The following is a 12,432-nucleotide window of genomic DNA, read 5'->3' as shown; positions in this document are numbered from 1 at the left end:
AAATATAATTCTAATTTTATCTAGACTGTGTTGTATTAATATTTTCAATATATTTGTCTTCCTTTTTTTCTGATAACCCTGAAAAAATTGTGCATAAACCGATTTTTTCAGTGAGTAATAAATGTAACATGTCCTCTACCAGTGAGTTTGCTAAATTAATAAATCCTTTTTAAACCTTAAATATTCCCTCATATAAAACAAGAGTGAAAGATAGTAGGTTTCTGAAGAAGACTGGTGACATTATATTCTGTCTCTACCTAATTTAATGGATAAAAAACAGAAAATCTCTAGTTAATAGATTTAACACTTCACATACTTGAAGTACACTGGAGATGTTAGGCAAAAAAAATAAAAAACAGTTCGAAGAGAGAAGCAGCTGTGTTACTTTGGACAGAGCAAATGAAAACAGCCTTTTACAGAAAAAAACAGGAATGAACAACTGCAGTATATGAAGTAATAGCCTGCATTACCTGAGCCTTTGACATAGAGTTTTGTAACCTTAACAACACCTGCCACTTTTCAAATAGATACTTCCCTTTGGAAATGCAACAGATACTCTGTGCAAACAGAAAAATCTCTTACCAATTAAAACTTACTTCTAACCTTCTCAAAAAAAAAAAAGATGGCTACAAAAACTCCCAATCTTATCAAGGAAAAAAACTAATAGCTTACAAAAATAAAGCAAAAAGTAAACAAGCACATTAAAAAACTGGTCTTACCATAGTAGACAAACAGCAAACATTCAAAATTACCAGTTATCCAATTTGCAAATCTTTAAAAAATACTCACTTTAGTAAACACTTATACATTGCTTTTAAAGCAATTCTACCTTACCAGATATGGTAAAAACCATCACAGAGCATGAACTAACTTGTTTGAGTTTAGGCAGGCCTCTATCTATCTGCAGATAAATATGTCCAAGAATGTTCCAAGCACAGGACCAATCCAGCCATTTGTGGACAGGAGAATGAACCTCCAAATGCAAAGAGGCACTTTCCAAAGCTAGATCTAAATCCCTGTAACTATTATTAACACAACCGCTGGTGAGAAGAAAACACCAGCAATGATTTATCACTATAAAATAAAACATTAAAGTTATCCCTTAGTTAACAACCAAAAGAAATTATACCAGTCTGGAAAAAAAATTATTTCAAAGAAAAAGAGAATTTTTTACTTCCATAAGTCAATTTAAATGGGGCAAGCCAATTCTACTGCCAGTGAACATAATGAAATCTCACTATTAATTCAAGAATTGTTTCTCTACCAGGTAAGAAATCTATAACTAGTATTTTGCTACTGTTTTCTGGTAGCAAGATCATTCCTAAGCAAAGGTGGAACCACCAACACAATACTCTTCCCATTTCTTTAACCTAGTCTCTATGTTCTTCTTTTGCCTGTTTCTGGTTGCATTTTCTCTAGCAACACTTAACCTAGTTATCAGTTCTCTTTATTCATTTATACCTACGCATGGCTTCAGCAAAGTAGAGGAAAGGCACTGCTTAAAGTAGTGAAAGCAAATAATGATGATGATGATAATGATAATAATGAAAGTAATCAGTATTAATTTTGCAAACTGACACCTTTAATATGGCTACAATGTCAAATACAAAAAGCTGTCATATTAAAAAAAAGTGACATAACCTTGACAGTACACTGCAGTTGTATTTTTCTTATTTAATGAGTGAGAAAACTAAACCCTTCCACTTGACCTGGCAATCATTTATTACAACAAAAATCTGATTACAAGTCTGTATGTTGCTATAAATTTGTACTAATCCAAGGCAAATTAAATGTTTATAATGTGCTTTTCCACATACATACACATATATCTGCAAATAATGATTAAATCTTTAGTTTGCTTTTAAATGTGCATAATAGTTTGAATTTGATGCTGTATAATATGAGTTAAATTTCAGTGTTAATAAAGGCAATCAAGAGTGCCACTGTACAAAAACATCTTAGCAAATAAAAATGTAGAAATAAAAGGTACCTGTTGTTGCTTGAAATCAGGCCTATTTTTGATAAGATTATAAACAGACACATATTTCATATATAGTACATAGGCCCTTTCCTCATCACGATCTAATCTGCTTTCCTCTGCTGTCTTGAAGATCTTCAGGGCACTCTGTACATAACTTAAAATTAGAGAAAAAAAAAATTAAAACACTTGGCATCTGTGGAAAAAGAAGTCCTGAATAAAGTCCACAGAGAATCATGATAAAATAAATTTTATAATTTAGGTCACACTACTTTAGAATTGATACAAAGTTAGACATAATTTTTGGATGCAACCTGAAAATTCCCTTTATGCTTTAAGTAAATAGTTTAGTTTATTAATAGTTGTTTATATACACCCAACTGTTCCAAATGCATTCTGAGTATCTTAAAAGATTTGCTCTAACAGGTAATCTTGGGATAAGTAGTCCTCAGGCAGCCATATAATAATCATACTTTACGACTAAAGAACATACCTGCATACCATGAGTACTAAAGTAGGGGAACTAAAAATCTTTATTAATTCAATCTGAAATACTTTTCAACTCTCTTCACTCCTTTCTAACCATGATGTAAAGATCTTCCCACCTAAAAATCAAAGAAGCTAGAGGCAGGGAAGGAAACATGAGTTCAATCTTTTCACCTGGTTAAAGTTGTCTACAAAATAACCAAACTGCACTGATTCACTGGTTTGAGAAGGAAAAGAGATTTAAGGTCTAAAAATACGTCATCTTAAAACTACATTTCAGTAAAATAATTTGGCGATTCTGTGGCATTCATTCTAAGGACATTTCTTGGTTAACAGTCTTCAGAAAAGCAAATTAATAAAACAGGCATTTCTGCAAGAGAAATTAATTCACTTAGGACTAAAGTTTTGGCTACTAAGTTTTATACCAATGCTTATATATATTATGCTTTATCAGTAACTTATTTATACAAAGCAGTGTGTCTTGTTTTCTCTATTTTTGAACTGTGCTCCAAGATGAGACATGATTAATGATGCAAGTTGGTCAGGCCCAGACCACCACACAAAGGAACAGGGCCAAAGTGGTATTTAGGATCAAAGATGGTCCTACACAAGTACAATTTCAGTCAGTGTGCATGCCCTGTCTAACATGGCATCATAGTCCTAGAATAGAGGTAAATCAAACCAAAGATGGTAAGGCATTCTCTAGAAGAGTGAAGAAGTAGGTGCAACAGTCCTTGGGTTTTTCTCAAAATTTCTTTCATTCTGATGCATGTTTACCTCATGGGCCTCTATGTAGCAGATCAAGCTGAGATGGCTGCAATGCCAGTGAGAGTCCAGTTAACCATCTAAACATCCTAAAAAATTCTGGCATTCTCTAGAATAGTGCTATGGCATAGCAAGAACACAAGTTTGTGGTGGTGTATTTAGAAGTCATTCCAACATACTACTTCCTATGGGATCAGGATAGTCCTAGAGCTAAATCAGACACTGCTAGAACAAATTGTCTTAGAGAACTTAGGATGAAGGTGTCTGAGAAAGCTTCAAAACGGTTTTATCCTTCCCACTGTTCCCTATTTCAAAACCACTCAGAAGTTAAATAGAGCTGCTTTCTCTCACCCATTAAAAGTATCAACTTAGTTCAAGAAGTAGGCCAATCCCTCTCTTATTCTTCCTGCCCCTCAAAAGATCTTTCAAGACTACTTTGTAATATGTTTAGAGATATTTCATTCTGAGATTTTTATTTCCTGACCTTCTTTAGAATTCTACTACTCTTTAATCTTCATCCTTGATGTTTTCTTTTCTTTACATCTTCTGTTTATTTCCTTTAGAAAGTGACTCATAAAGATATCCCTGTGCAATTATAGGTTTCTTTAGATGCCTCTTCCCAGGTTCATTTGGGATGGATTAATACACATCACTTTTTTTGGAACCTCCTATTTATCCCCAGCCATGGAATACCTATTTCCTCCCTGATTTCTAAAATCTGCTCACCCTATCTGGGGTATATGGCTGCCTAAGCCCACCTTTCTTTCTGAAACTCTTATTTCCAACTCTATAATAATATAGTTACATATCTACCACCAAATCTTCTCCTTTTTTGGTCAAAATAAATTCACAGCAAGTTCCTCAACTGTCTCCTGTCCCATAACAGAGGTAAAACTATCAATGAGTTAATAATTTTAGTGCTCTCTTACTTTCAATAAAATTACTTCCAATAAGTATCAAAATATATGGACCACTCTGCCACTATATTTTATCTCAGGCAGATTTTGTAATCATTATCAGGAAGCTATGTTCTCTAGCCTCTACTTCAGCAGGTAGATTATATGTCCTCAAAAATAAAAATTTGTAAAATAAATCAATAGGTTAAAAGTTCATGCCAAATTGGCACAAATTAATCTTTGCTGAATACTGAACAAAGAATACATGTCTCTCCTCTTTCAAAGAAAGAGGGACTATGCTAGGATGCTATTGTAATATGTGAAAAACACAAGGATAGAAATAATCTTTATTTTTGTATTGTTTTATGAAAAGACATTAACTGTGGATGAATGAGCTTTGTAGAATCTTTGCAGTTTTTAATTCTTAAACTTATGATTTGGTATATTGTCCAGAGACCAGATAATAATGCATTATTAGCAGAACATATTTATGCCAAGATAAAGTTAAGAACTTCCCTAAGGACATCTTACTTTAATCATATGATAATGCCATTTTCAAGTAAACTTCAGACTGATTGTTCATCTAACTCATTTAATAATATGGAAATGAACTTAAAATAAATATATGACTGAGTCAAACTAGAAAGAATACATACTTCTTAGTACTTATTTTCTCTGGTTTAACTTCTGTCTTCTTATTGAGGTCTTTTAGTGAAGAACTGAGGTAGAGTTCTTTAGGAACTGAAGCCACAGCAGGCATGATGAATAAACTTTCCTTTTCCACTTTAGCAATGGATGATGTACTTCATTAAAAATAGTTCTTTTCTGAAAAAAATGAACAGAAATAATTCCACTAATTTTCCTCATTAACATGAGAACAAGTAAGCAGTTAAAAAACTAAAACTCCCAAACAGTATTTTTAGCTAACAGAATTATTTGAAATTATCTTGACTATCTGGGGAGTTTAAGATATACAGAGTATCAATAATTTAATTTTTTTTCAAATTTTCATTAATTAAATAATTTACTGTTTATATTTTCCTTAAATATAAGGAATCCTCCTTATCAAAGGAACTAACAAAATAATAAGAGTTTTTGTATTTTCTTTGTTAGAGCTACATAATGTGTACAGATCACAAATAGAAGGAAGTTTCATTTAGAAATATTTCTCTTCCTCCCTGATGATACCAATTTATAAAAGGAAACAAGCTGGGACAGGGGGTAGGCAGGCCACTTTACATGGAGCTAAGGACATGTGAACATGTTTCTGGCAGAACACACCCAAGTACTTTGGTTTACTCTGACAGGTCTTTGATGTTTCTTGACATTCTTTGTTTCCTTATATGCTCTGGTAAACTTTTTTTTTTGCCCTTGTTTATTCATTCATTCATTCATTCATTCATTCATTCATTCATTTATTTTGAGAGGGCATGTCTCATATTATTGATCAAATGGTTGTTAACAACAATAAAATTCTGTATAGGGGCATCGTAACGAAAAAGTTCTTACATGGTGAACAAGTTCTTACATGGTGAATCATCATGTTATATGTTGAAGATGGGAAGGGCATTTAAGACATGGTCTCTGGCCTCCCAGAATAAACAGTTTGGCCAGAGAGTATACCATACCCTCCCACACCACCACATCCTCACCTTCTGCCTAACCCCACAATATTGAGTGAAAAAGGAGGAATATATAAAACATGACACCACTTCTATTATGTTTAAAAACAAAATTGAAGAGTACATTGCTTAAGTACACAAGTGAAGTAAACCTATAAAGACAGTAAATGATAAAAAAGTTTATTTCTGGGGAGGCAGATGATATAATGAGAGGCACACACAAGGAGCCTCAGGGTATCCATAAAGTTTTATTTCTCATGTCAGGTGGTACATTCACAGGTGAACATTTTATCATGCTTTATAACATATAAAGAACATATGTAATATGCTTAACGTATATTTCATAAAAATTTTTAAAGAAAGGAATTATAAAATAATGCAAATGAGTATAAATTTGCCATTGTGTGTGCATATACATACATATATATACACATATACATACATACATGTATACATATACATACATATATATATACACATATACATACATACATACACACACACACACACATATATATATATATATGAAAAGAATACTGAGATAAGACAAATGTACAAGTTAGATGTTATGAGTGAAACAAGAAAACAAAATATAAATTGTTTTAAAAAGAGTACCAAAAAAACAGATTTGGAATACTGGAAGAGCCTGGTATATATATAAAGCCTTGTGGAACACCGCTTCCATACACTGGTGTGAGTAGAAGCAAGAACACAAGCATTAAGAAATAAAAAAATGAAAGTAGATTGTAGGTAATGTTCTAAAGCTGGCTATCTAAAAGATAATGATGGGACAGAGTGGAATGGTGCTCCAGGAACATGAGCTCTAATGAAACCTACAAGCAACAGTTGAGGAATAATACTGTAAGGTCAAGAAACTAATTTTTTAGGAAGTTGAGGTCAACAGTTGAGGAAAGCACTGTAAGGTCAAGAAACTAATTTTTTAGGAAGGTGCTTAAGGAAACCTGAGGCCTTAATGATGCCACCGTAGATATCACTGTGGCAGAGGGCATGGGCCATTGGAGCTTGGAGTATCAACAGGGCAAAAGGCAGTATGATAACAAGAGTTATCCCTGACTTTTCTGCCTCCAACTAGTTCAGCTAGGATCTTAAGCTTACTAAACCGCAGAAAGCCAACATTTCCTTCCGTGATATAGGCCAGCTCTTACAATGAAATTCCCAAAAGGCCCAATCATTTTTTTATTGATGCTATTATAAGTGTACTAAGATAAGGACTAAACCCAGAGTTAGGGACAGTGAGCAGGTACCAATCTGATAGTATCTATTTTTCCAATTCTATCCTCTGTCCAGGTTAGAAGTACTAGTGGTTTAACCAAAGAATATCTGTTCAAAAAGTCAGGTAGAGTCTATTTTGTTGAGTCATGTCAATTAGGTTTCTTGGCTGGGAAAAGAAAGCTATTGATTTGGATCTTCCAGAATGAAGGTCTAGATTATGTTCTCAGTTGAATCTGTTTCTCATGATTACGTTTAAAACTTGGATTTTAAAAGACAAAAATATAAAAACTATATATGCTATGTAGGCAACTTAAAAAATAGTTAACCATTAGCTATTTCAAAGTTCAATTCAATTCCAACATTCACAGATATCCTGCTGTATAGAAGACACTGTGCTTCCAGGTACTCAAAGATGAGATGTGATATGTTTCCTCACAAAGGAAGAAAATGTACATTCCTTACATTTATCTAATGTAAAAGATAAGCAGTGGTACTACAACACAGAATAATATCAAACTATAAAGAGTTACAAATAATGCACAATGAGAAAAATTAAGAAGGAAGATGAAGTATGACTACAGCGATTTTGGGAGGCATCATGGAAAAAAGAGCATTTATGTGGGTCTTGTTGGAAGAAGGCTTTTGATATAAATGAGGAACAGTATGAGAAAAAGTCAAGAAAGTAAAGAACATCTTTAGGAACTAGCCAGTATAGATAACAAACAAGGATCTACTAGACAGAAAGGCCTGAAAAAACAGGCTAGGAACAGATAATGGGAGGCCTTTGCTTTGTTTTCTAAATGTAACAGAAAGCCAGAGCAGGGTTCTGAAGAAGGGAGTTATGTGATTCAAACTTACCACAGTACAAAATTACTCTTTAAAAGACTGCAGATAAACTTCCAACAAACAAAATTCTAGGTCCAGATGGTTTCACAGCTAATCTAACAAAGATTTAAATAAAAGCTAATTCCCATCCTTCTTAATGTATTCCAAAAAAGAGAAGAGGAGGGAATACTTCCAAATTCATTCTGAGGCCTGCCAGCAACACTAGTAGCAAAACCATACAAAGACACTACAAAATAAGAAAATTATAGACCAATATCCTCGATGAACAAAGATGCAAAAATTCTCAACAAAATATTAGCAACCCGAATTCAAAAATACATCAAAAGGATCATCCATCACAATCAAGTGGGATTTATTCCAGGGATGCAAGGATGGTATAATATTCGTGTATCAATCAATGTCATACACCATATTAACAAAAGGAAGGATAAAAGCCACATGATGATCTCAACTGATGATGAAAAAGCATTTGACAAAATTCAACATCCATTTATGATAAAAACTCTTAACAAAATGGGCACAGAGGGAACAGATCTTAACATAATTAAGGCCATATAAACAAACCCACAGCTAACACCATACTCAATGACAAAAAGCTGAAAACTTTACCTTTAAGTTCAGGGACAAGACAAGAATTTCTGCTCTCACCACTTTTATTCAACATAGTACTTGAGGTCCTAGCCATGAAGAGATAAAAGGCATTCAAATTGGTATGGAAAGAAGTTAAACTGTCACTATTTGCAGATGACATGATACTATATATAGAAACCCTAAAGACTCCACCTAAACACTATCAGAATAACTGGATTCAGCAAAGTTACGTGATATAAAATTAATACACACAAATGTGCTGTGTTCCTATACACTAACAATGAACTAACAGAAAGAGAAATCAGAAAAAAATTCCATTTACAATCCCATCAAAAAAAAATAAAATACTTAGGAATAAACTTAACCAAGGAGGTGAAAGACCTGTACTCTGATAACTATAAGACACATGAGAGAAATTGAAAACACAAATAAATGGAAATCTATCCCATGATCATGGGTAGGAAGAATTAACATTGTCAAAATGGCCATTCTGCCCAAAGCAATTTATAGATTCAATGTAGTCCCTATCAAAATACCAATGGCATTTTTCAATGAACTAGAACAAAACAATCCTAAAATTCACATGGAACCACAAAAGATTCTGAATAGCCAAAACAATCCTGAGAAAGAAGAATAAGGCTGGGTGCATTACACTGCCTGACTTCAAGCTATATTACAAAGCTACAGTAATCCAAACAGTATGGTACTGGAACAAGAACAGATCCATCGATCAATGGACCAGAACAGAGAGCCCATATATAAACCCACACATATGTGGGCAACTAATATACGATAAATGACAACTAAATGCAAGAGAATGAAAGTGAATTACTATCTAACTTCATACACAAAAGTAAACTTGAAGTAGATTAAAGACTTAAATGTAAGACATGAAACCATAAAACTATTAGAGGAAGACACAGGGAAAAATCTTTTGAACATAAGCATGAGCAATTTTTTCTGGACACATCTACTTGGGCAAGGGAAACAATAGCAAAAGGGAACAGGTGGGACTACATCAAACTAAAAAGATTCTGTACAGCAAAGGACACCATCAACAAAACAAACATGCAACCTACAGTATGGGAGAATACATTTGTAACAATTTATCTGATAAGCGGTTAACATCCAAAATAAATAAAGAACTCATATGCCTCAATAACAGAAAAACAAACAACCCTGATTTGGGCAGAGGACCTGAACAGTCATTTTTCCAAAAAGAAATACAGATGGTCAACAGGCACATAAAAAGATGCTCCACATTGCTAATCATCAGGGAAATATAAATCAAAACCACAATGAGGAATCACTTCACACCAGTCAGAATGGCCACTCTCTGAAAGAAAAGAAATGACAAGTGTTGGTGAGGACTGGAGAAAAGGGAGCCCTCCTGCACTGTCAGTGGGAATGTAAATTGGTGCAGCCACTATGGAAAGCAGTATGGAGGTTCCTCAAATAACTAAAAATAAAAATACCATAAGACCCAGTAACTCTACTCCTAGGAATTTACCCAAAGAAAACAAAACCCCTGATTCAAAAGGATACATGCATCCCTATGTTTACTGCCACATTATTTACAACAGCCAAGATATGGAAACAACCTAAGTGCCTATTAAGAGATGAATGGATAAAGAAGATAGATGTGGTATTACATATATTTAATGGAATATTATTTATTCAGCCATTAAAAAAAAGAAATCCTGTCATTTGTGACAACATGGATGGATCTAGAAGGTATTATGCTAAGTGAAATAAGCTAGGCAAAGACAAATACCATATGATTTCACTTATGTGTGTAATCTAAAAACAAAACAAAACCAAATGAACAAAACAGCAGTAGATCACAGACACTGAGAAGTAACTGGTGGTTTACCATGGGGAGGGTTTGGGAGGATGGGTGAAGGGGGTAAAGAAGCATAAAAATCTCAATCATAATATAAGTTGGTCATGAGGATGGTAGTACAGCATGGAGAATATGGTCAATGGCTCTATAACACCTTTCTATGTTAAATGATAGTAACTGCACTAGTTGGGGTGAGGATTTAATAATGTGGGTAGCTGCTGAACCACTGTGTTATATACTTGAAATGAAAATAACATTGTATATTAACTGCAGTTAAAAAAAAAAAGACTAGAGATGAGTAAGACTATTACAATGATCCTACGGAAAGATGATGAAGGTCAGAACTAGGGCAGTAGAGAAGGAATGGAGGAGGCAGATACGAGACACTGCAAAGGTACAATGACAGGACTTGGCAAATGATTAGACAGAGGGAAAAAGTACAGGGATAAGATTGTGGTGACAAAACTTTTTAGGGTTCTAGGAGAATGTACTTTTTAAAAGATACCTTTTCTGTCCTTACTTGAATTTTGAGAACAGCTGAAACAAGTAACAATTTTCTCTGAGAATGTCCACAAAGGACCACATCTGAAAATGAAATCCAGAAAAGTTTACATTTTCATTAACAATATTACATACATCATACTGTCAAATAAGATGCCTGGTGTTAAAAATACTTTATAGCATTGCCAAAATTATTATTTCAGCCTCTATATCACACACATTAGTACAAAAGTCAAAGCATTTCTCCCTAACCAATGAGAAAACAAAGAATATACATCCAACTTAAATCTATGTAAAGTTTAATGTGTTAAATTTTTGGTAAGTCATTTTCTGCATTTTGCTATTAAGGAAATTTCAAAACTGACTAACATAAAATAAATTAAGGTAAGAATGGCTGAATGAATTCACAATTTCCTTATTTTGGCTGCAACAGTAAAAACAAGGAGAAGAGCAGATACAGTTTGCTGTTATAAACACAGTGATACTCACACAAGAATGTTCAATAACTATAAAACTCAAACAATTTATAGAAGTGATTTGTTTAGATCTGGAACAAATTATAACATATAACCCTTAAGCTTCAAAAAGGATCGTAAGTAAAACCAGTAAAATGAGTACATGTACGAAAGGTAAAAGTTATTCTAAAACAAAAAAATGTTATGACATCTACACCTGACAAAGGTTAAGGATTCCGGCTTTCGTCAAATGGCAGTGCTCCAAAAATGTAATCCAGACATGACTGAAAATGAGTTAATAATGGTGAGAAAATGGTATATATCTCTGCCTCTTTTTTTTAACACCCTTCTAATCCTTTCAAAGAGATTTAGTAAGAGCTTAGATGATTTGAACCACAAAGTGAAGACTAAAAAGTAAAAAAGTGAAGACTGATGTTTGTGGTCATTCAAACAGGTCCTGGTATCTTAACTAGGGCTGCACAAGAGCCACTGCCGAGTTCTTGGTGATGCTGAAAGAAAAGCAAAGTTTGTCTTTTTTGGCCATCCATCATCTCACCCCATCTCTGCCCTTCAGACAACAACAGTATTCACTGTATCTTCTGACATCTTTAAATGTCATATATCCACTTAATGTGAATAATAGTTAAAATGCCACAAATAAGTACTAATGAAATAATCTGTTTTAAAGCAATCCTAAAGTATTAAGAAGGCTCAATCATTTAAAGAATTAATCACTGCTAAAGCTTCTGGTATTTTCTGAGCATCTACTACATATCTAGTACTGTGCTAAATGCTTGAGAGCAGTGTTATCAAGTCATTTAGAAAATCACAATCAGCTTTTTAAAAAAATAATAAAAATTAGGAGAAAATAATAGAGCACATCACACTTAGTAAGTTAAGTAGTAAAGTTAAGATTTTTTTAACACAGCAGTGTACTGATCTATAATCTAGCTCAGGCTACAAGCCTGTAACAGGGCCTCCTGGCTACTTTGAGTTAACACTGCTCTAGGGGATTAAAAAGTACCACAGGGCTTCTGATCACAAATATCTTAGTACAGTGACCAAGACCAAACTAATAATAGATAATAAGCCAACAATTAATTGCTACACTGTATATTAATATGTGAGGAAGTCAAAAGGAGGGGAAAATTGGATGTAGCTGGAGGAGGATCAGACTATACTCTCCTCTCTTTTGTGCTGGTCCCTCTTCCTTCAA

At 33.7% G+C, this 12,432-nt stretch overlaps 1 protein-coding gene across 10 annotated transcripts in view; it reads right to left on the bottom strand.

The window, feature by feature from the left end:
- Positions 1–12,432, bottom strand: part of USP8 (ubiquitin specific peptidase 8) — an 87,206-nt gene that overhangs the window by 35,624 nt on the left and 39,150 nt on the right. For 5 of the 10 annotated variants that reach the window (XM_036877415.2, XM_036877419.2, XM_036877410.2 and 2 more), the window contains 3 exons: positions 10,766–10,845; positions 4,782–4,950; positions 1,991–2,135 (listed from right to left, as the gene is read on the bottom strand). In XM_036877415.2, the coding sequence (XP_036733310.2) occupies positions 1,991–2,135; positions 4,782–4,885 (249 nt within the window). In that variant the 5' untranslated portion in view covers positions 4,886–4,950; positions 10,766–10,845. The remainder of the gene's footprint in view (positions 1–1,990; positions 2,136–4,781; positions 4,951–10,765; positions 10,846–12,432) is intronic. The other 5 variants (XM_036877416.2, XM_036877412.2, XM_036877417.2 and 2 more) reach the window with 2 other exon arrangements.

This window comes from Manis pentadactyla, chromosome 11 (assembly GCF_030020395.1).
Source record: "Manis pentadactyla isolate mManPen7 chromosome 11, mManPen7.hap1, whole genome shotgun sequence".
NCBI classification, from domain to species: Eukaryota; Metazoa; Chordata; class Mammalia; order Pholidota; family Manidae; genus Manis; species Manis pentadactyla.
Note: the sequence above shows the minus strand (reverse complement) of the source record. Positions and strands in the feature narration are given on the sequence as shown.